The following is a 23,230-nucleotide window of genomic DNA, read 5'->3' as shown; positions in this document are numbered from 1 at the left end:
GCTCCTGCTACAGCGGGTCAGTGCGCCCCCTACTGACTAGTCAGTAGTGAACTGCTAAGCAAAGTTTATTTTGTTCAGTAAACCATGTCCTATAAAATTAACAACAACCAATAAAATTAGCTTATATGTTTCAACTGTAAAAGTCCAAAACAAAATAAAGGTAGTTTTAGTGGTCCTAGAAATCTCTAGTTTGGCTTCTCCTCTTTGGCTGAATCAAGGTCCTTTTATCTAAAGCCCAGTGCACAAACATATAGCTTAATGTGACTAGTGTTCTTCCTTTTATTTCTTTCTCTATGGCAACCAATATGCTCTGCTCAGAAATGTTCCCCATCAAGGAAACAAATGATCTTCAGGGAGCAGCTCTATATGGCATCTGGTCCAATGGAGCACACGGAGTTAACCCCAGTCAGATGCAAGGCTGTAAACAAGGGGAGGAAGCCTGGTAATTCTGAGCCCCTCCCTAACTGACACCTCTTCCTCCCTCATTACAAACCACTGCATTGATTTAGCATCAACTGTTTCCAAATAAATTAGCAATTCTAAATTGCAAGGTGTTCTGTATACAAAAGTGCAGTATAATTCCAGACATTTGACACCCCCCCACCCGCCGCCTCAATGTGGCTTCCTTCAAAAGATCAAATCAAAGAAGCTTTTAAAATCATCCCCCAGACTATTTCTCTAAAGTAAGATAATCACACTGGCCTGGACTTGGCATAGCTATTTCTTTCGGCCATATTTATTTAAGTAAGTACACCCTAGAATTATTTATTTTTTTTAAAAAAAGCAAAAACGGGATAATGATTAGGAGAGATAGGTCTGAATGTCAAAAATAGAAAACATGGAAAATGCTGAATCTCCAGCGTCCTTGGGGAGTGGAAAACAGGGATGTCCTGGTTAGCTGTGATTGATCACCCCCTTTCTGATGGGTTTTCACTACTGAGCCAGGAGCTGCAGCAAGCCGCCTGCTCCCCAGTTGTAGCTTTAACCAGGGGCATGTTCACTTCCTGCCTCCTCTCCTTCACTGCCTCCTCACCTCTAGCCCTCTGTCTTCAGTTGCCAGCCTCCCCAGACTTCTCGCAGATCCTAGAGCTCCCCAACCTAATCTGGGCAGACTCACAATTCAGTCACCCCCACCAGTGACAGGCTTCTCCCTCTTCAGCCTTGATTCTTTGGGGGAAATTCCAAACAAGAAATAGTTATATACTACATGTTTAGTAGGCACCTCTTTTCTAGGGTTTATCCCTCCCGTGATCAACAATTAAAATTAATAGCTTTTTCATTCATATTCTCTCTCTCTCTCTCTCTCTCTCTCTCTCTCTCTCTCTCTCTCTCTCTCTCTCTCTTTCTCTCAGGGCTTTTGGAATCAGTCCACCTTTTTATGTATTATTTTAGCAACGTCAGATTTCTTCTACTCACTCCCTCCGACACACTTTCCCTTCCCCTCTCCTCCCAAGCAGTGAAATAAAGCTTCTAAACCTACAAGAACATAATAAATAAATACACCAGGAAGAAAGGAAAAGGAGAGAGAAAGAAAATGAAAAAACAAAACAAAACAAAAAACACTTACCCAGCAAATTCCCAAGGTTAGACTTTTAAATCAAAGGTTGTTGGTTTTTTTTTTTTTTTTTTTTTTTTTTTTGGTTTTTGATTGTTGTTGTTGTTTTTTAATATGGTGCCTGGAGGAGTAGAGGAGAAGGCATGTTCTCTACTCTCCAGAGCCGAAGCATCCTTACCCTTCCCTTTACACTGACTCCTCTAAGCCCAGTTCTCACTAGTCTATTATTTTCACCAAAATATATGAAAATGTATGCAAATGAAAATCAGCACTAACTGTTCTCCCCTTGTTATATACTTTGGATTTTTTTTTCCAGACAAAACAATCACACTCCGCAGAGGGAGGGGGCGGACGGGGTGGGGCGGGAGTGTGGGGAAGCTGGGGAGCGGTTTGAGAACTAAGTACTTGGAAAGGGGGGGGGGAGAGGAAGAAGGGGACAGACCTGAGAACAGAAGTGCGTTTCTGTTATTGAGGAGCACAGTGTTTGGGGGGCTTCCCGAACGCGCACACCCTCCATGCAAAGAGAGAAAGTGGATCTGTTTGCAGAGGCGCTATCCTGTTTCATCAGGCCACCTGAGACGGCTTTTGAAAGCCTGTACTGTGAAACTCATAGCAGTAATTTAGACAAAATCCTCACTGTATATTAATGAAAGGCGGCCCCATGGCTCTGTTCCTATCCTCCCCATTCAGTGTAAACAAAACCACGAGACTCTTTCGGTTTTTGAGCCGGATCCAAGCAAAATCGGCAGGAAAGGAAAACACGGGGTGCTGGCACCGACTATTCAAACGTCTGCACCTGGAGATCTTAGATTTATTCAATGAAATCTGTGTTCCATTTTTTATATATACATATACGCATACATAAATATAAAAAGGAACCTTTTGGAAGGGGTGGGGAATCCGTTCTGTTTGGGGCTTTGGTTACTGCTGCTTTTAGGTCTGTCCCTACGATGGTATCTTTTCACCCCAGCAAGCAGGAGCTGGACCTGATCCTACATAAATGCTTCGTGTCTACAGTTAATCTCGAGATCACGCAGAGGCTGCGTGGCTGCTGCTGAGCTGGAGAGCTCAGGCTGTAACCGAGTTCACCTAAGTGAGCTCGCTAGAGGAATTAAGCATCGGAGGAGAAGGCAGGCCAGTTCTTTATATTCGGAGCACACCGGCGCCAGCTCCGAGTTAGGTTCTCGGTTGCTGCTCTGGCTGGGGACTGCTGGCTCTGCAGCTGGAGGTGCGGGGTGCAAGCACACGCACACTTATTAAGAGTCGTGTATTTATTGAATGTCCGGATTGGGTTAGTCCATTGGAAATCCCCAAGGAGGATTTAATTTGCCCTTGTTTTCGTTGCCACTTTCTCTTTTTTCTTGGTTCGCTGAGGTTCCTCTGTGCGGCGTTTCCGCTTGGCCGCGTCCCCCCCCCCAACACACACACACACACACACACACACACACACACCACCCCACCTCCTCTTCTCCCGCCTACCAGGCGCACTCCTCCTCCTGGCCTCTTAACTCTTTCAGCTGGGTTGCGGCTGAGAAAGCAAGCACTTGTCGCCAGCGGTCACATCCACCTCGCAAACCTAAGACCCAAAGAAAGAGGAAAATAAAGCGCCCCCATGCCCAAGAATAGCAAGCAAGTAAAAAACCGACGAGAGAGAGAGAGAGAGAGAGAGAGAGAGAGAGAGAGAGAGAGAGAGAGAGAGAGAGAGAGAGTCAGCAGTGGAGCCTGGGGAGAATGTGGCTAGCGGACCCCAGGCCTTCGGGCGAGCTGCCTCTGCCACAGCATTCTAAAGGCCTTGGGGTCGAATACACTTACGAAGTATCTAGGGGGAAGGTCGGGCTGATTGCCTTTCAAATACCTCGCGTGGCTTCGTTGACCGGCACCCTCCAAACTCACAAGGGCACGCATGCTACTTGCAAGAATCCCAGAGGAGGGTGGAGGGAGGGAGGAAAGGAGGGAGAAGCGGAGGGGGCGGGGGGGGGGGAGAGCGAGCTGTCGCAGCGAGCGGTCCGTCTCGCACGCGCGGGCCCTGCGCTGGTACAGGGCTGCAGGTTTCCCAGATGATGGCATCCGAGAACTTAAACAAAGAGGGTCGCCGCCGGCGCGCGGCGGCTGCTCAAAGTTGCCGTGGCGGATTTCCAAGAAGCTTGGCCACAGCAGCTCTAGGCGAGGCAAGTCTCCCTTCCCCACCTCTCGCAAGAAGGAGATGGGGTACCGCGCGTGAAGGGAAGAGGAAACTTTGAAACCAGTGGGGACACATCTGGCTATAGGTATTAGCTTGAACTGTACGTTCGTGGCGCGCGCTTTACAAATCTCTGGCGTGGGGTGGAGATGCGACACAACGCAGTCTAGGTGGGTTGGGTAGACTGCTATTTTTCACGATTTTTTTCCCCATTTCATTTTCCTTCTGATCCTCTTTCTCCCCCGCCCCCTCCTTTTCTCTTCCATTTCTCTCCCAACCCCCCAGACCAATCGCTAACGCGGGGAGCCGCCAAGGGAACGCAGACATTTGGGCCGGACACTAAGAGTTAAGATGTGGTGGAGGGGAGGGAGGCGAGGGGGGTATGCGGGGGAGGGGCGTGGAGGGGAAAGTGGCGCGGGGGAGGGAGATGGGGGGGGACGACAGATTTCCAGCTTCTACGACGCTCTGCCTAAATTAAAAAGCAACCAATCGGAACGGCCGGAAGGGGGGCCGTACGTCCTAAGCCAGTCATTCCAGGCCTGCCAATCACCCAGCGGGTAGCCAATCAGCGGGGGCTCTGGTGCTCGACTTCCTTGTATTTGGGAAAGTGTGGTGGTGGGTGCGCGCTTGCGGCGGAGGGTAAACATTCGACAGTCCCTGCTCTGAGAGGGAGGGACGGAGAGCGAACTGTCAGATCCTAGCGAGAGCGAGAGCGGGCGCTCAAGAGAGGGAGAGAGAAGGAAAGTGAGACTGGGAGAAAGAGAACCGGGGCGCAGAGCTAGCTCCGGCTGCAACTCTGCCCCGGCACGCCTGCGCCCGTGCCCGCGCCCGCGCCCGCCATCGGGCACTCCAGGAGTGGTACACCGTGCCCACCGGAGTTGGTAGTGTATCAAGGATCCCCTGTATGCCCACACACGTCTCCACCTCCACCAATGCACTCTTCTTCCTCCTTCTCCAGACAACTGCGGGGGAAAAATAAAACATCAATCCCAACCGTCAGCAACAAGGTAACAGAGCAATTCGAGATTTTTTTTCTTGTTCAATTTTTGCCTTGTTATATTTGTTTCCTAATTTCTACCCAAAAGGAAAGATGTCGCACCAGACTGTGAGTGTTGCGAGAAAAATGAAAAGGGACTCTTGTTTCAGAGACACCCAAGAGCTCCAGCAATAGCAACTTCAGAGAAATGCACCATCGCAAGAAGTTTTCCTAGGACAGAACCAAACTTAAAGGAGAGGACCGGAGGGGAGGAACAGCAGCCTACGCGAGCCGCCAGCACCACCACGCCTGTAAGGACCTGAAAAAGTTTTACTATGCTAAGTGGAAACAGTGAAATGTGTTGCTGAAGAGAAGAGAGCCGACCAACAAGGAGCGGCCAGAGTGCTGGCCACACACAGTTTGGCCAAGGAAGAAAGGAACCGCTTCATCCTTTGTTGTCTCTGGTGAAACCTTCTCTTAGCAGGTGGACAGAGCCCTGTGCTGGGACAGAGTCTTCACCCGACTTAGGACAGGAGGAACAGCGGAGCCCCGGCGCCCCAAGAGAGCGCCTGAAGTACTGGTCCCCGCCCCAGTGGGCGAGCCTTGCAGGAGCCAGCCGATTGCTCCGGGCCAGGAGGGAGACCACGACCCCCCCTGAAGGGGCTGGCCACGGAGCTCACCCAGAGAAGCTATCCCCCCTCCCCAGAGCGCTGCTCCTGCTGCGGCGACTGCTGCTGCTGACCGAGGCCAGCCAGAGACCCCCGCGCCCTGCCGAGCGGCCTTGCAGCTGCAGCCCCGGGCCGGGGCGGCGGCGGCGGCGGCGGCGGCGGGGGCGGAGGCGGCGGAGGAGGAGGCGGCGGCGAAGGCGGCGGGGCCGGCGGGCACCCGGGGCGGGGGAGGAGGAGCGGGGGGAGGAGGCGGGAGGCGGGGGGGCGCGGCGGCGGCGGCGGCGGCGGCGGCCGCGGCTGCTGCTGCGGCGGCGGCGGTGGTGGCGGCGGTGGGGTGGCGGGAGCGGAGCGGCATGGCCACGGCGGCTTCTAACCCCTACCTGCCGGGGAACAGCCTGCTCACGGCCGGCTCCATTGTGCACTCGGACGCTGCCGGGGCGGGCGGCGGTGGAGGGGGCGGCGGCGGCGGCGGGGGGGCGGGGGGCGGCGGCGGCGGCATGCAGCCCGGGAGCGCCGCCGTGACCTCGGGCGCCTACAGGGGGGACCCGTCCTCGGTCAAGATGGTCCAGAGCGACTTCATGCAGGGGGCCATGGCCGCCAGCAACGGCGGCCATATGCTGAGCCACGCGCACCAGTGGGTCACCGCCCTGCCCCACGCTGCCGCTGCTGCCGCCGCTGCCGCCGCCGCCGCGGTAGAAGCCAGTTCACCGTGGTCGGGCAGCGCGGTGGGAATGGCCGGCAGCCCACAGCAGCCGCCACAGCCGCCGCCGCCGCCGCCGCAGGGCCCCGACGTGAAGGCAGGCGCTGGACGAGAAGACTTGCACGCCGGCACCGCGCTGCACCACCGCGGACCGCCGCACCTCGGGCCACCGCCGCCGCCCCCGCATCAGGGCCACCCTGGGGGCTGGGGGGCCGCTGCCGCTGCCGCCGCCGCCGCCGCCGCCGCCGCTGCCGCCGCTCACCTCCCGTCCATGGCGGGCGGCCAACAGCCGCCGCCGCAGAGTCTACTGTACTCGCAGCCCGGAGGCTTCACGGTGAACGGCATGCTGAGCGCGCCCCCGGGGCCTGGCGGCGGCGGCGGTGGTACAGGCGGTGGAGCCCAGAGCCTGGTTCACCCGGGGCTAGTGCGCGGGGACACGCCCGAGCTGGCGGAGCATCACCACCATCATCACCACCACGCGCACCCGCACCCGCCGCACCCGCACCACGCACAGGGACCCCCTCATCACGGCGGCGGCGGCGCGGGGCCAGGACTCAACAGCCACGATCCGCACTCGGACGAAGACACGCCAACGTCTGACGACTTAGAGCAGTTCGCCAAGCAGTTCAAGCAGCGGCGCATCAAGCTGGGCTTCACCCAGGCCGACGTGGGGCTGGCTCTGGGCACGCTCTATGGCAACGTGTTCTCGCAGACCACCATCTGCCGCTTCGAGGCCCTGCAGCTCAGTTTCAAGAACATGTGCAAGCTCAAGCCTCTGTTGAACAAGTGGCTAGAGGAGGCGGACTCGAGCACCGGCAGCCCCACGAGCATTGACAAGATCGCTGCACAGGGCCGCAAGCGCAAGAAGCGGACCTCCATCGAGGTGAGCGTCAAAGGAGCGCTCGAGAGCCACTTCCTCAAGTGTCCTAAACCTTCGGCGCAGGAAATCACTAACTTGGCCGACAGCCTGCAGCTGGAAAAGGAGGTCGTGCGGGTCTGGTTCTGCAACCGGCGCCAAAAGGAAAAACGCATGACGCCCCCTGGCATCCAGCAGCAGACGCCGGACGATGTCTACTCGCAGGTGGGTACCGTGAGCGCTGACACACCGCCACCGCACCACGGGCTACAGACCAGCGTGCAGTGAATGCAGGGGGTGCAGCGCGAAGAGGGCCGCCGCCGCCACCTCCGCAGCCACTGTCAGCACCGCCACGGTCGCCGCCGCAGCCGTCTCCGAGCCGCCGCCAAAAACCGCTCCTGCCGCCGCTGCCGCCGCCGCCCGCCGCCGTCGCCGCCGCCGTCGCTGCCGCCGCCCAGACCTAGCACCTGGCTCGGGCCAGGGCGTCTGACCCGCCTCCCCTCCGCCCAAAGACAGGCGCGCCGTGGCCGTAGGTGGCGGGAGAACCACTGGGGAGACTCCGACCGATGAGACTCTTTTTGAAGTCCAAGGAAGGAGGGACCAAAAAAAAAAAATTAAAGCATAATAAATACCAAGACTGTTTTATATGCATATATAACAAACAAAACCGGAAGAGGAAAAGGGGGCAACCGGGACATCTCGTTTATACTGTGGTGGTGGTTTGTTTCTATTTTGAAAGAAAGGTGAAGATGCCTAACACACCTAACTGCACACTTGAGGTACTGTCCACCTCGAGATGTCGAGATGTCGTGCGCGGCAAAGGTGGAGAACACCTGCCTTGTCCTCTCCTTTGAGACAAGAGAGAGACAACCCCCCCCCCCATCCCCTTTCTTCCGCTTCTTCCAAAAGGGCTGCCTAAAAGATCCATGGAAACTTTCATATTGGGAGCAACCTGAAAAAAAAAAAAAGACGCACCAGGTTGTGTGCAGGTCTGACTGCATCAGGACAATGTTTTTCTTGGCCATATTAAAGTCTTTGGGGAACAAATAAATCAACTAAGAAATGGGAAGGAAGGAGAAACAGAGCCTGGGCGGAAAGATTCGCAGGTACTGAAGTTCACAGACTGAACAGGAAAGCCAAAAGAAAGCGTCCTCACAGTAACCTGGGAAATAAAAGCATCACGGAAGAGCCAAGGCTGGGCGAGGGTGAAGGGCAGGTCCAGCTGCAACCCGCCAATGGAGAGGGCACAGCCAGAAGGCTAGGGCCCAGCCTTTGAGACCGCCCAGAGAGGCCAGGCCACTGCCACAGAACCCGTGCTTTGCCAACTCCCGCTCCCTCGGAGTGGACCATGCCTAAAGATTTCACCGCTAATATTTTTTTTATTAACATTTTTTATTTTTTATTTCTGGACTGACTCCGATAAAAGGGTGTGGAAAGACAGCATCAGCCGCGCACTTCCCTTGACTTCTGCCCTCAATCCGTTGCCAACTTTGATTGAATGGGTGCTGCGGATATGATTATGTAATACTGCCATTTCCAAGCAGTGTTTTTGGTAGGTTTTAATAAACAGACTTTTCAAATGACGGCAATATAGAATCGTTAGATCCGTTGTTGATCTAAAAATATTTGCTTTATATTTTCATTAAATGACTTCTTTTAATATTTTATTCAGAATACTTATGAACTGCTGCAAAACGGTAATTTATTTTTCCCCAGATCTTGTATTACGTGTTTTTTTCAGACGAGCACAAATCAAAATGAAATGAAAATATGGACAGTTGTTAGGTAATAAGGGTATCTTTTGATGTGATCATTTGATTGTAATTTAATTTGAGTAGTGATTCCGTAAGAGCTGATTGAGAAAATAAATTTCTTAGAATGAAATAGTCTGTGTCTGATGCATAAACACTGTGTGGGAGGAAAAGAGTTCTCTAGAAAATATTTTTTTAACTGATGCAGGTCCTTAAGTCATAGCATTGAGGGAGCAGAGCTTCCCCAGACAAAGGTATGTTTGAAACCTCCAGAACAGGCTAAGATTGCTGAAAAGATCCCTGCTTTAGCAATAGTGGTTATTCACTCTTTGTTGGTTCATAAATTTCATAATATTTTCCTTACCCTCAACTTCAGTGGGTGTCTCTAGTGTTTTTACTGAGTGATCTATAAATACTAGCCATTTGTTGAAAGTACCTGTGTTTTGAATTGTATAAGTGAAAATATGCCCACCAGTCAGTCATGGTAAATACAGCCCCTCTTGGTCAGCCTCTCTTTTTGTCTTCTGTATTCCAGTATATCCTGTTTCTTTGCTTTGCTTTGCTTTTTTCCTTTTTCCTTTTCTTTCCTTCTTTCTTTCTTTCTTTCTTTCTTTTTTTTGTGAAGATCAATAGTTGCAAAATATATCTTATAAGTCTATGAAGTATTTTTATATCAATTGTTCTCCATTGATACCTATGTGATTAAATTTCAGTTATTAAGCTTATAGTTACATTTCTTTCTTATTCCTTTCATGAAAGAAAAATAGCTGGTACAGAGCCCTGCTTTGCTCTGTAGTGCTGTTGTTACCAGCTCACACTCAAGGCTGCTGGTTCTGTGCTTTGGTCCTCTAGAAGCCCGATTCTTCTTCTTCTTTATCTATGCCCAGGACTTTAGCTTTTTATGTCACTTTTTAGATAAGACCCTGCAGGGTGCTCACATTTATCAAGTTAATGCATCGATATTTATGACAAAAAAATAAAATGCAATGTCTCAGGTTGTGAGTGCTAAAGAGGAGAAAGGTTCTGATTGGTTGAGTCCCTATGTATTGGATTATTTTTGTTTGTTTGGTTGGTTGGTTTTTGTTTGTTTGTTTGCTTGCTTGCTTTAGTACTTAGGTGAAAAAAACGCAATGATTTTACAAAGGAGTTTCCTCCCAATCTCACACTTTTTACTCAATTTAGTGACCTTCACCAGCTCCCTCATAATATAGATTCAAGGGTTAAAAAATCCTGGGAAACTGGGAAAAGAAGAAACAACTATTTCTCCCAGACAGACCATATAGCACAAATAAAGCGCAGCCAGATGGTCATGTATTTGGGTTGCATTATTTTGGACACTAAATTGTAGTTAAAAAAAAAATCACTATCAGTCTGCATTATAAAATCTGAAGAAGGCCATATTTATTAAACAGAGAAGTAGGGGGTTAAGATAAGAAACTACATTTTACTTTTCTACGAGTACCTGTTTTCTGTTTCTCCTACGATTGTTATCACACTGCCTGAAGTTAGGGTGGAGTGAGGATCATCTTCATCATCGCCTCTTTGTTGTTGTTTGTTGTTGTTGTCATTGTTGGAGAGACTCTGAGGGTAAACCAAGAAGGCCTGGCTGGAGCTCAGAGTGGAGCAGGTTGCTTGTAAGTGATGCAAACTACTTGCATGTGAGAGGACTCTTGGGGTTTTTTTTAGAAGAGAAGGTTGTTTTGTTTTGTTTTGTTTTGTTTTGTTTTGTTTTGTTTATGCTGGAATAGTGGTGCTTGACTAACCGGGGAATGGGTCTAGTTAAAATTTCCGGCATATATGGTTACATGATTTAGTGGAGGACAAAAGAGCTAACATTAGATTTTACACTGTTTTCTACTTAAAAAACAAACCTTACTGATTATCTTGGAAGAAGCCCTGATTTGGGGGCAGCAGAGTAACTTTTGATTGAAGAAGCTGAGCAAACGAGGCAGTTTTGTTTGTCATTTTGTGTTTTGTAAAGTAAGCTAATGCTTGCACTTTAAAAAGAAAAAACTCAACCCTTTGAATGTATTTACAAAATGAAATTCATGGTTGAAAGACAACAGAGAAAATATAAGTGAGAGGTTTTGTGCTAAGGCTCATATTGTTACACATGTAAATAATGAAAATATTGTTATATATCACCAGGTGTTTTAAAATGAATTTGGTCATTGTGTTCTTTTGCAGCACAAATATCTTGTGCTTTGTAAACTGGCCATTTGTCGCCTTCATTTCAGTCCACCCCCACCTCCCCTTCCAACCCAAAGGAAAGTGACTAAGTTCTGTTCCATCAGCTTGGCTAGTTTCAAACTAAGTCCGTTTATAGTTTACAGTAGACTGTGGCTCTTGCGCCACTCTCCAAAGCCTTGATCACCTCATTCACCCAATCACCTTCCCCTGACAAGTCTGTACAATAAATAATTCAAGGTGTATTTAAAATATTAGTCACTTTGATGTTACTGCTCTGCATTTTTTCCTCCTTAGCACTAGCAAAGCATTATTTCTCTCTCTTTTCAAATAGATCTGTCCATTATTGATCTCAGAGATTCCCTCTGCTTCCTCGTGGCTCCAGTGTTTGCTCCTTACCATGCTCATGATCTGTTTTGTATGGTTTTCAACATTCAGAGAATAATTGGTTCTTATATCAAATGCAGTATATACTATTCATAGTTTTATCAATAAGTGTAATATTTTAAATAATTTTAACAATTAAATTTGTTTTTAAATTATATATTTGTAAAGTATTTATCCTGTTGGAAGCAACAATATATTGTTGTATTTATTCGTTTATTTTTGTAATAAATGATCAACCTCTTCAAGCTAAATCAAAAATGACACTTTTATATATCTATACAAAATGCATTTAAAGAGATGGGCATATTTGCACCAATTTGTATGTAAATAGAGTAAGAGCCATCAATAATATGTAGCTTTCAGAACTAAATTGAAGGAAGAAACATTCTCTCCACATGGAGTTTAGTTTGCCCAACTTCCAGGGTAATTAATCAACTCTAAAATAAACGCAACAGGTGTTGGCACTAGATACAGGCTTGAAAGTAGCCATTCAGGATGTGGGTCTGCTTCCCCCCACCCCCCCTACCCCACCCCGCCTTAAGATGCAAAGATGTTAAAGAATATCGTTCTTTCCTGAAATGCACGAGGCTAGCTGTAGGGATCTCAGAGCAGATGCTCCGCTTCAGTGCAAAACCCAATACATGAGTGTGCTTGCCGTTCTGTGCTGGCGAAGAAGTGAAGACCCCTGAGAGTTTGAGGCTTTCAGAGACCTAGAGCACTGGTAGAGTGAAAGGGGGAGTGCTAGATTTAACAGTAACGACAAAAGTGTTTAGGCCCCTTTAGAAGGACTGAAAGTGGAAAGCCCTTCTCTGGCCCCGCCGCCCGCTGCAGCAGAGGACAGAAGTAATCAGTGCAGGTGTTGTTGTTAGCAGTGGTGCGTGAGAGAGCTGAGGGCCCCTGCTTCCCTGGACCAGTCAGTGCTCTTTGCTTTCAGTTGCTTTGCTTGGATGGCCATTTCAATTCCTCCTGGCTCCTCGTCCCAGGCCTGAAGGTCACCCATGTGACCTCCGGGCTGCGAGAGCCCCAGGATAGGCTTGATCTTGATTTCAATAAGGAAATCAGAGGGCTCTGTGTTTACCTCCTGAACTTTCCAGCCTAGGAAAGGAAATAGCGAGGAGTCTGGAAGAGCAGGGAGTGGGGGAGGCGGAGATAGCAAGAGGGGTACTTGTGTAATCAGATTCTTTGATTTTGTTAGCCTGGCTCATGGCCTATTAATTAGATTACTCCCTCTTTCATTCTTGATTTCACATCCGTGTTTGTTCCTGTATCCTAAAATGTGGGCGCGAGTTTGGCGAGCAGCAGCCTATGATGTCACTGCCGGCCAGTGGTGGCGGCCTGGCCTTCTGGTGGGCTGTGGCCTGCGTTCTTGATGAGCCGCTTTGCTTTTCCTCGAGGAAGGGTGGGCTCTGGAAGTGACCTCAGAGGGGTCTGGGAAGAGGGCACCAGGCATTCTCCTGGTCAAGTCCCTTTCTCTCCTCTCTCTCTCTCTCTCTCTCTCTCTCTCTCTCTCTCTCTCTCTCTCTCTCTCTCCCCTTTGTGTCTCTGTCTCTCTCTGTCTCTGTCTCACTCTGTCTCTCTCTGTGTCTCTGTCTCTGTCTCTCTCTCTCTCTCTGTCTCTCTCTCTCTCTCTCTCTCTCTCTCTCTCTCTCTCTCTCTGTGTGTGTGTGTGTGTGTGTGTGTGTATGTGTGTGTGTCTGTGTGTGTGTACATGAGAGTAAGGGACGGGGAAAATCATAGTCTTGTCAGGCCTGGAAAGCCCTAGGGACACTGGCGACTTGGTAAGGTGAGGGCTTGCCTCAGGTGAAAAGCACCTCCAGGGAACGGGACGTGAGCGGGAGGGGCCAAAGCAGCTAACAGACAAATGCCAGCCTCTCTTCCCGAGGGAGAGCGGCGCTGAGCACGAGGTGGGGTGATGACAGTGGCTGCCAGCCTCCCGGTCCAGGCTTGGCCCAGCAAGGCCCCAGTAGCTGAGCTGAGCGGTGGCAGCTGCTGCGGGTCCCACAAGTTGTTTTTCTCGTGGAGACCATTCAGCAAAACGCAGGATCCTTTCTCAAAGATTTAAATTTCGCGGATGAATTACCATACACCGGTTGCTTAGCAACTAAATTCAAGCCGGGCTAAGAATATGCAAGCTTTTTTGTATTCTCATTAATAAAAATGCCACTCTGACACAGCAACCCGACTTTGGATCACTGCAACTTCTGTAAAAAGCCGTAGGAGAATACAAACCGGTCCTGCCATTTAATTACAGATCAAAATGGCTTGAAACGTGATGTTTTGTTCATCTATCTTCCAAAAAACGATGTAAAAAATAACGGCTTTCAAGAACAGTAGTAAATTTTCTTTTTCTTTTTCTTTTGAATGGAGTTGTCTGTCGGGTTACTGATAATTGTCAACTGAAGCCTTTTGAAATGCCCCCCTTTCATCAACATTTCTGCTCTTTTCCCTAGTTCTTCCCAATTCGGTATTATTATTATTTCTATTGTGGAGATCTTCACGCCTTGGGCACCTTAGAGACTGTGGCAGTTGAGGAAGTAATCAACAAGCCCACTGGCTGGAGGAAGCATGAGAAACAGAGTGCACCGGAGAGAAGTTCTGGAAGTTTCCTTGAGAGATTGGAGGAGTTGTTGAAGGCTCAGATGACCTAAGTTTGGAGGTCTGGCTATCACTTTTTGTCAGGCATGTAGAGAGTAAAATAGAAATGTCTGTTGTTCTTGAATTTTCTGCTCTGGGATCTGCCTCCACTGGACTGACCACAGAATAAATAGAAGGTTGAATTCAGAACCTCGCTGACCAGGGCTTTTTTCCCCCCAGAAATTCTCTTCCCTGCTGCTCAGGAGCCCAGGAGTCAGGACCCTAGAACAAAGTAAAGACAGAGCAAGACTCTTGACCCCCTGGGTCTTCAAAGACTGTGGCCCAGGCCTGGACTAGAGCCTGAGATTTATTGTTATTTTTTATTATTATTATGTGGATGTTTATTAAATGAGCATGGGGAGAGAAGAAAGGGGAAAGGAGTACCCCAGAAAGAGAGACAGAGACAGAGGAAGAGAGGAAGAGAGAAGGAGGGAAAGAGGTGAGAGAGACATCGAGATTTATTGTTTTTAAGGGGCAAACTTCGTGCCTCTCCCAAACGATGAAGAGAGATGTTTTGGTTCAGACCACGGTTCCAGATGACTTCTTTCGCAACAGTCCAAAAGCAGAGGGTGAAGCAGTGGGGGCAGAGTGACCTTGTGCAGGCGGGTGGTACTGTTTGGGAGTGTATGGAAGTCTTGGCAGCTAGGGCTGTGGAGCAGCTGGGGGTCAGAGCTGGCTTTGTGGGAGTTTTGGACTGTCCTGGTCCCTCGGTGCAGGCTTTTCTTAGCTTGGTGTTCTTGAGTTCTCTTGGGCTACAAGGACCCAGTGGCCAGTCTGTTGCCAGGTCCCCTGTAATCACCTGCAGTGCCTGGTGTCAGCTCCAACACTGAGGAGCCCCAGACTTGCAGAGTCTTACAGATGCCATTAGTCTCCTGGCTCAGGCGCTTAGCAGATAAGAATGTCAATCGGCTAGTGTGTACCCACCAGGGAAGCCCCAATGCTGGCTTCTAAAGCTCACAAAATGTGGAGGAGCTTAGCTTTAGTTTTTTTAAAGTGGTAAATTTGACACATCCCTACACACACACACACACACACACACACACACACACACACACACACACCATACAAAGGTTCTGGTAACATTACCAGAGAACCAGCCCTCCACCACCAGCACCCCTACCCCCGCAGCCCTTAAAATTTTGCAAACTGGAAACTTGACACGGGGCATGTCCCCAGGTCATTCTAATATGTAGGAATAGGGAACCTCACAACTGACTGGATGCAGCCGGTTTAAGAGAACTAAAAGGGAAGTGAGATGCCTTCTCTCCTAGCATGGGTTCAGGAGCAATACAGGGCCCCTCTTTCCCCTTTTCAATAATATATATAACAGGGAGCTATTTATTTGCAGGTACACTTTCCCCAGACAAGCTGCATTCTTTCTGTAAGTCTCTAACTGACCTTGTTGATTTTTACCTCTGCTTGGAAACATTGTTGGCTTTTTGAAAAGCAGGGGCCAGTTACCGGTTTCTTGTAAAAGTAGCAAGTACCTGATCAGTTTCTTTCTGTGGACACATTAAACACTATGAAATAGCCTCCTAAAATACGTGGAAAGAGGCCTTTCTTTTCATTGACTCTATGGCTGTATGTTGGCTTTCAGTGGAGTGGCCCAGAGGGGACTGTGAGGAAACATGACCCTCTGTACATGTGCTTTTGCGTGGGAATACAACGAAAATGTAAATAACTGGAATTAGCCAAGAGTAGGGCAGGAGTAGCCTCTGTAAAACTGTTGTCAAGAGTTTGGGGCACTGTCTGAGGAATGTGCCACTTGGGCTGCCTCCTTCCTACAAGGACCAGAAAGCAGGTGTGAGTGTATCACTTACTTCAGGCACCAGACTAATTTGTTATTGTTGTTGTTGTTGTTGTTGTTGTTGAATTGGAGTTTCTTCTCAGTGACCCCCACCCTCTGGAGAGAATGGTTGAGTGGGGGAGTCGAATAGAGTGTAAATTCTTCATGTGACTAGGACATAAGACACAGAACACACCAGAACTGTGGCTGTGGCTCTTGACATCCCTAAAACTAGACAAGTTACAAATAGCATAGCTACAAAGTGATGGGACAGATCAGACACTACATGAAGGAAGTATAAACATGCTTTATTATGATGATGATGATGATGATGATGATGATGATGATGATGATGATGAGACGTTTTGCTGAAGCAGTTCCAATAGCTAAAGAATGAATTGTGTCCTCCAGGACTGACTTTCAGAAGGAGCCCCCACCCTACCCCCAATCCCCCCACCCCAACCCCACCCTGCCCATACATTAGCTCAAACTTTGCACACTGAACCAAAATAGATACTGGCTTCCAAAGGGTCCCATGGCAGCACTGAAATGAAAAGTGTCAAGTCTCCTCTTTCTGCCCAGGTCAGACACAGTGCCCACCTCTGTGTGCTGACAGGCTCTTTAAAAAACTGCTGTTACTTAAAAAACTGCTGTTACGTGCTGGCAGGGAAGGAGTTAACTTTTCATTTACATTTTCAAGTCTAAAAACCGACCTGCAGAGTTAAAGACAAATTCAATAGATCTAATCAGAAAGTGGACCAGCACCCCAAAACCAGCACAAGGAAAATAAAAATCATAATGGCTTGCTCTTGAGAGTCTCCAGTCTTACATTGGTGAAAGGCAAACAAAATAGCATCTAAAGACCATTTTCAGTGAATAGTTTTAATGTGAGAGATCTTTCAAAATTTAAAATTGCACCAGTAAGTCTAATTTCTATGTTGTATCCCCTGAAGATTTCTACCCGAAAGGGCTTTTAAAATTTCTTAACCCCAAGAGTAAGATCTTTTAACCTCTTGCAGGAGCTATTTAATAGCTGCCCCGTGTATTTTTTTGTTTTCTGCGGCAAGCACAGGAGCCAGCTTTGAGGTGCGGGCGGTTTCCTTTAAGTGCTTTACCTCTGAGAGGAATCACCAGACCTTGTCCTCGCTGCTTTTTAACAGAGGTGCGTGAAGCTATCAGCCTCAGCCATGCAGTGTTGGGGGTATGTACGTGCCGGTAACCCAAAGACACGGGAGCAGCTAGTATCTGAAATGGGATTTCTGCTTCTCAAGGAGGAGGGGCTGGCAAGGTCAGCAGTAGTTACACGTGGCCGCGACCCCAACTCCAAACCAGGCTTTCCTCAGGGTCTCAAAGTGGAAGCCTGCAGGGGAGAGGGGGGAGTTGTATGGGGCCAGGAGACCAAATAGAAGTCACTTACCTCAACCCTTTGTTCTAAGTGTGAGCTGGGGCATCAGAGGGAAACAAAAGTCCCTAGAGAACTGAAGCCTCCACTCTATTTGTTTCTCTAGACTCTTGCCAGAAAACTAAGATAGCTGACCGGGGACAAAAATAAATAAATAGGAACTTGAGAGATCCCAATGCAAATGTCTTACCTTACAGATAGACCATATGAAAGAAGAGGAACACACACTTGGTTTTCTCCAAGTGGCTATGGGTGCAGGTAGAAAGGCCTGGAAATAGACAGGAAGACAAGTGAACCAGGAAGGGGTTGAAGCATAGGGTGGCTATATAAAACACTGTGCATGCAAGCCAGTATGTATGTTTTTCTATACTCTGTGTGCCAGAGCAGCCTTCAGGATCCTGCTCAAAGCTGTCCCTTTGCTAAGAATTTGCACTTAACATGGGGACTGAATGAAAAGCGATTGTACCTACAAACCCCACAACCTAGCTGTCATGTGGAAAGTGCAAGCCAGGAAGTACCAAGCTTGGCATCTTCAGCCAGTTTTCTGTCATGATCCTTACCAGGGGAGGTCAAGTATCTTCCTCCCTTTTGTACCCTGTGAGTCCATCTCAGTTGCCCCTGCCATGCTAGCAAAGCTTGCTCCTTGACCAGGCTACTATGCCATAATGTGCAGCAGCTTCAGGAGATCACTTTCAGAATGCCTACTTTTAGGGATAGGCATGGACTGCCTGACCCTAAAGGCCATGTGAAATGTGTTCGTGTGGCCAGACCTGGGGGAGAGAGTTTAAAGTACAGAGCAAGCATTTGGGAGGAAGATATATGTAGTAGAGCAGTGGGCCCCAGGCAGTTTCTCCTCTCCAAGAGTGGGGAAAGGCAGTGAAGAGGGAAGGCTGAATGTTTGCTCTAATAAAGGCTTCCTGCAAACCTATATCAAGACTCTTTAAAAAACAGAAAACAAGCAAGCAAACAAAAATCCACACACCTAGTAGATGTGTCTCCAATTCCCAGGATATAAAAGAGATTGATTGCTCTAAGAGGGAAAGATGTAAATCGTTTGTGGCTGGCTGCCCAGGGCCTTAGCCTAGTGCCCTGCTATCCCACCAGCCTCTAGGGGCTTGGGTGCATGATTGTGCCTGGGTCCTTAGGGACTTAACTTCTAGCTGATCTCCCAGTAGCTCAGCAAGGCCTAGGCCCTGCTGAGAAACATGACTTGTCCTTGTTTGGCTCCATGAAGTTGAGCGTTGCAGTCTGACTTGGAGAAGCAGGCCTTCCTGATGAGGAAGAGGAAGAAGGGCTCACAGATGGAGAAGGTGCCTTAGGTCAGATGGGTGTCCGAGTCAGCATGGCCTTTGTAAGGAAAGAGCAGGCTGCTGTGGAAAAGATACCCCTCTGTAAAACCCACGGAGACTAAGTAGGCATTTCCAAGCCATTAGTCTCATTACTTGCCCATTGCTTTAGCATTGAGAGACTGGCAGGGTTGAAATCTACAAGGGGCAGGTGAGAGACAAGGAGAGAGAAACAGTAAGAACAAACCACCCTGAAGACTATAGCTGTACATCTCCACAGGGCAGGGTAAGTTCCAGGCACAGCTCCCATACTCCCCTCCAAGTCAGTGGTAAAAAGCATTCCTTTGGGAATTACAGAGGGAAGCTCAGTGAACAGCAAGCAGATAATACAAAGCTCAGAGCAAAAGTTCAAGGCCAGGGGCAGGCACAAAAACTCCACAGATATCACTCCTTAGGTATCACCCTGCACCACTACAAGGTGTTCTGTTTCCTAATTCAACCCAAACAGAAGCCCAGGTAGACTGCCACAGACCTCTTGTCCAGCTGACTCTCCCAGCTCCTCTAAGGTGCAGAGAGGACTCGCCCCCATTCCCAACAGTAGCCCTCCAGACTTCTCACTCTCTTTCTCTTCTCCTCACAGGCTTGGATTGCTCTAGGCTACTTCAGGAATGGCCTCAGCAGAATCTTCTAGAAATTTCTGCCAGTCAGACAGGCTTGGTGAGATTTTAGGAGGCAGTGAGTGACATAGCATCCCACCCTTGGCTCTATCCAAATGCAAATGAGATGCATTTTGGATGATCAGTGCAATGTAGTTTATACAACTTAATACCTCCATGTCTTGTCAATTTTTCTAGTCAAAAAGGATAGCAGGGGGAAATGTATAGATCTTGCATGCATAGTTTCCAACAGCAGTTCCATGCAAAGAGCCAGGTACAGGGTCAGAGGAACTAGCTGCAACCAACATCAAATATGACCCCCTCCCCCAAATGCAACCTCATGCCAGAAAAAGAAAAGGTGAAGTTGACTTTTGTTGTCTACAGGACACCCTGATAAGAAATAGATGGGCTCTAGCTAGGGAAATCTTTAAAGCTGTAGAAAGTTTTCTTAGAAAACACTCATTTCCATATATTTAGGTTGCTGGGTCAGGTCAGTCTGCCCCCTAGCTTAAGGACCACCTGCGAGGATGGCAAGGATGCCCTAGCAGTGGGTAAGTTTTCTATCCGTAAAGAGACCTAATCAGAAAGACAGATGCTTCCTCCTTACTGTCTATTTACAAATCAAATTAGAAATTGAAAAAAAAAAAACCCAGGTTCTCACACCAGGTGTCATGAGAGGCAGACCCTTTCAGACGCCAATGCTGTGAACCTCTTTGGGATAGGGGCCATTTTCCTGGTCATATTGGGAGATCTCTAGTCATCTTTTACTGTGGAATCCTAGAACTCTCAGAACAAGTGGATTACACTTCAGGACCATCAGACCATCACTCCCTCTTCCAGTCCTCAGGATACTCCTGGTTTCTGGTTTGTCTGAAGCTACCCTGTTTCCGAGAGAGCAAGTGATTGGTTTTTTCCTATCTGTTCCCAAGCCCTTCCCTACCCCACCATGGGCTTGATAGGGGAGCTCAAGAGCTGCGAGGAGTCCTGCCTTGGCTTCTAGTTCACCCTTTCATGGCATCAACGGGGAATTTGTTCTCGGGGTACTTAGAACAGAGAACATTTGTTGCTGACCTGGAAGCTCTCCGATTAAGATATGCCACAGGGGTGAGCTGCCCACTGCCCACTGCAAGCAACGTAAGTTTTACTTTCAGGTCCTCACACCTACCAACAGCCTAGGCTAGGGGGGGAGGGGAGGGGTTGTTCCTACGGAAACAGCGACAAGAAATTGCCTGAGCACCATCCCATTAAAAGGAAGTTTCGGTTTCAGGGCCCTTTGGATATCAAAGAGAAAGAAAAGTCCATGTCATCCTCTTGCCTGGGGAGGACACTGTCTTTTCCTGATGTGACATCCCACCATGAGAGACACCCCACTGCAGGGCAATTAACTCTGACATAATAGAAGAGGGGAGGAGGTCCCTGGGCTTCTCATAAGGGAAGAGGCCACCCAGTGCTCTGAAATAATCAAAAGCTTTAGTGATGCTGAGCAGAGGACCTGCTAATCCCAAGCTGGTCAAGTGTGGACCACACGGCCTAGACATCTATGTCCCTACAAGCCTGGCAGGTACATCAAAAGCAGATGCATGAGCTGAGGTGTTGGGCAGATGTCTCCAGCAAGACAGATTTCAGTCTCATTGCCTTGAACTCTCAGGTGCTCTAGAAAACCAGGACAGGGAGACTATGAATAGCGGTGACATAACAAATTACCCCCGTCCAACTGCTGGACTGTTCAGTTTGCCTCCTTCCTAGAGGTAGAAGAGACCTTGTAAGTTGCTCCCCTTTTGCTTATTGTGGACTTGAGCAGCTACTTAATTTGCTCCTTTGCTCCTTGCCTCCCCACACCCACAACAAACATGGATTTCCACTTGGGGATGAGAAGAGGCTGGCAAAGAGACAGAGAAATGTGGCAGATGGCCTCCTGGAGGAAGCAGGCCCAGCTTAGCCTTGAAACTGATAAACTCCTCTGATTCTTTTCCCCTTCAGACAGTCACACTGCTTATGTATGACTCACCAATGCATTTCAACCCACGAGCAAAAAGAACACTTAAAACATAGCGCCAATTCTTTTTTTCTTTTTTTCTTTTGCCGTTGTTTAGTTTCAGCCCCTCTCACTCTTTGTTCTCCTCACGTTCTCCCCAGTAGCCAACACTCCACCTGCAGTAGAAGTCAAAACAACGTGTTCTTTTAAATATTCTTGGATTTTTAACCATTACCAGAATACTGGAAAAGGGTGTCCCCTCACCTTGTCTCAACTCCACTTCCAGACCAAGTCGGGCCTGTATCAGTTACCCTCTGCAAACCTTGACAGAATCAGAAATCAAGAAACAAATTCAACATTGACCAGGAATACAGACAAAACTCCTTGAAACAACATCTCTAGTCTTCCTACTTCCTGGGGATAGGGGTGGGTGTGTTGGCAGGGATGTTGTAAAAATCGTAGGCAGCAGATTTCAAAAGTAACTTGATTATATTGACTAAGGTTGAAGTTCTCAACTACAGTCATAAGTGACTATAAGAATTGGTATTTCATTGTTCCAAGTAGCTGGTGTTTTATTGTGACCCAATTTAGTTTTGTGGCAAAATACAGGTGGTTCAGAACTGGTAAAGGGAAGCTTGTCATTTTCAGGCAACTTTTTCCAGCAGAAGGCAAAGGGTAGACATCTGTCTCACACATTAACTCCTCTGCTTTTTTGTACACCAAGAATAAACATTACAGATCTAGCTTTTAATTTCTCTAGATGAGGTCATAAAATGCGTGTGTGTGTGTGTGTGTGTGTGTGTGTGTGTGTGTGTGTTGATAGAACTGAAGGCGCGTGGCTATCGTGCGCGCTGAAAGCAGAGAAGAAACTCAGTGTAAACAGAGAAAGAACAGCCTCGCTAGTGAGATCAAGTGTCTGACCAAGTTCACTTTCCACCGCTTCGCTGGAAGAGGGTCATCCTCTGGAAGAGAAAGCTCTGGGGATTAAAAAAAAAAAAGGACCGGGCAGGCAACTTGGGTTCCAGGGCTTTTCCCCAGTACTCTCTCCTACACCGCACTTCAGAGTATTTCGCAGGACTCCCTTAATCCAGGGTGTCCAGTGCGGGCTAGCTTCCCCACGCTCTCCTCGTCCCTTGCTGGCTCCACCGCGCCCTGGACTCACCCCGCACGGTCGGTCCACTCCATCCAGCTGGAAACAGGTCTTGAAAGCCACATCTCACCAACACCAGCCTACACCTCAGCGCTCGCCTAGATCTATGCTCCTTGAGGAACCCTCGTCGAGCAGGCACCGGCCGTGGGGGCAGGGAGGCCCCAGAGAATCGCAGCCTCCAGCTGGGTTGCAGCTTTCTTATGGAAATGACCCGGACCAGCCTGCTGGACTCTAGCGGGTCCCTTACTCCCAGGCTTTTTCTCTGCTGAGCTTTTCCTCCAGCAAACTCTCATCTTCGTCATCCAGCATTGGAGGGACGAGCTAGCAGTGCACGCCCGGCGGCAGAGCACCGGGACGGTCTCCCCCTCGGCCCGACGGGCTTTAGCTCTGCATTAAATATTCATAGCAATCGCTACTATCTTAAAGGGAACCCACCGCGCGGGAAAGTTCCCAGCTAAGGAGACTCACAAAGGAAGGTGTCTGCTCCCGCTAGTCCTAGGGGTGGCCGGTTGCACAGCTCCTGGGCGCTCCGACAGACAGGGGAGGGAAAGACCAGAGCACCCGCTCGAATACCGTCAAGACATTTCTTGTAGAATGTGAGTGAAGAGATGAACTTGGAAAGCTAACCCTCGGATCACTCGTCACGTAATTATTTGAAAATAAGTGGTTTCCGGGGGCTTTCATTATTTTCTTCTATTTCATTTTTTTAAAGGACAGTGGTTTGACTTCACCAGGATGTCATCGGCCTGAGGACGAGAAAGTTTGCCCTGTATTGCTGGAAACAGGCTAACATCAAACGTAGAAACCTCACATTGAGAAACCATTTCACTGGAGAGGCTAAAACAAAACCTGCACCTGCCCCAAGCTCTGAAATAGACAGCCTGGGCTGCTGTGCAGAGCTGGGGCTGCAGAGCTCAGAACCTGGTCTGGGTCCGCGTGAGGTATGAACCCCAACTCCACTGCTCAATTCCTGGCCTCTTTTTTCCAGAGCACAGAGAGCTTACGTAGATGAGCTGCCCCCGGCCTTCCAGAGGCCTAAATCCATCTGCCGGACTCCTCAGCAAAGCCCAGGAGAAAACAGG

At 48.9% G+C, this 23,230-nt stretch overlaps 2 protein-coding genes and 2 long non-coding RNA genes across 5 annotated transcripts in view; 2 read left to right on the top strand and 2 right to left on the bottom strand.

Annotated features, from left to right (window-relative positions):
* Nucleotides 1-3,821, bottom strand: part of LOC311581737 (uncharacterized protein) — a 46,906-nt gene extending 43,085 nt beyond the window's left edge. The window contains exon 1 of the mRNA XM_084754272.1: nt 3,368-3,821. Coding sequence (XP_084610398.1) covers nt 3,368-3,622 — 255 coding nt within the window. The 5' untranslated portion in view covers nt 3,623-3,821. The remainder of the gene's footprint in view (nt 1-3,367) is intronic.
* Nucleotides 3,822-4,178: 357 nt separating this feature from the next.
* Nucleotides 4,179-4,864, top strand: LOC311581739. Its single transcript, XR_014773875.1, has 2 exons — nt 4,179-4,741; nt 4,820-4,864. It is a non-coding gene; the product is annotated as an uncharacterized lncRNA (long non-coding RNA).
* Nucleotides 4,865-5,649: 785 nt separating this feature from the next.
* POU3F3 (POU class 3 homeobox 3) lies at nt 5,650-8,818 on the top strand. Its single transcript, XM_084752932.1, has one exon. It carries the CDS (start codon nt 5,732-5,734, stop codon nt 7,220-7,222), a length of 1,491 nt encoding a protein of 496 aa, XP_084609058.1. The 5' UTR covers nt 5,650-5,731; the 3' UTR covers nt 7,223-8,818.
* A 7,338-nt stretch (nt 8,819-16,156) lies between these two features.
* LOC311581740 lies at nt 16,157-22,851 on the bottom strand. 2 transcript variants are annotated; one of them, XR_014773877.1, is made up of 5 exons: nt 22,161-22,851; nt 21,263-21,320; nt 21,032-21,174; nt 17,272-17,349; nt 16,157-17,039 (listed from the first exon to the last, which is right to left on the bottom strand). It is a non-coding gene; the product is annotated as an uncharacterized lncRNA (long non-coding RNA). The 2 variants fall into 2 exon arrangements; XR_014773876.1 differs by having other exon boundaries at nt 16,157-17,349.
* Nucleotides 22,852-23,230: the final 379 nt, after the last annotated feature.

Source organism: Acomys minous, assembly GCF_964271855.1.
Source record: "Acomys minous genome assembly, chromosome: 13".
In the NCBI taxonomy this organism is placed as follows: Eukaryota; Metazoa; Chordata; class Mammalia; order Rodentia; family Muridae; genus Acomys; species Acomys minous.
The sequence above is the reverse complement of the archived record's forward strand: the minus strand, read 5'-3'. Positions and strand labels throughout refer to the sequence as shown.

Excerpts from the sequence above, each read along its gene's own strand:
- POU3F3 (XM_084752932.1), top strand. The coding sequence starts at position 5,732 with ATGGCCACGGCGGCTTCTAACCCCTACCTGCCGGGGAACAGCCTGCTC.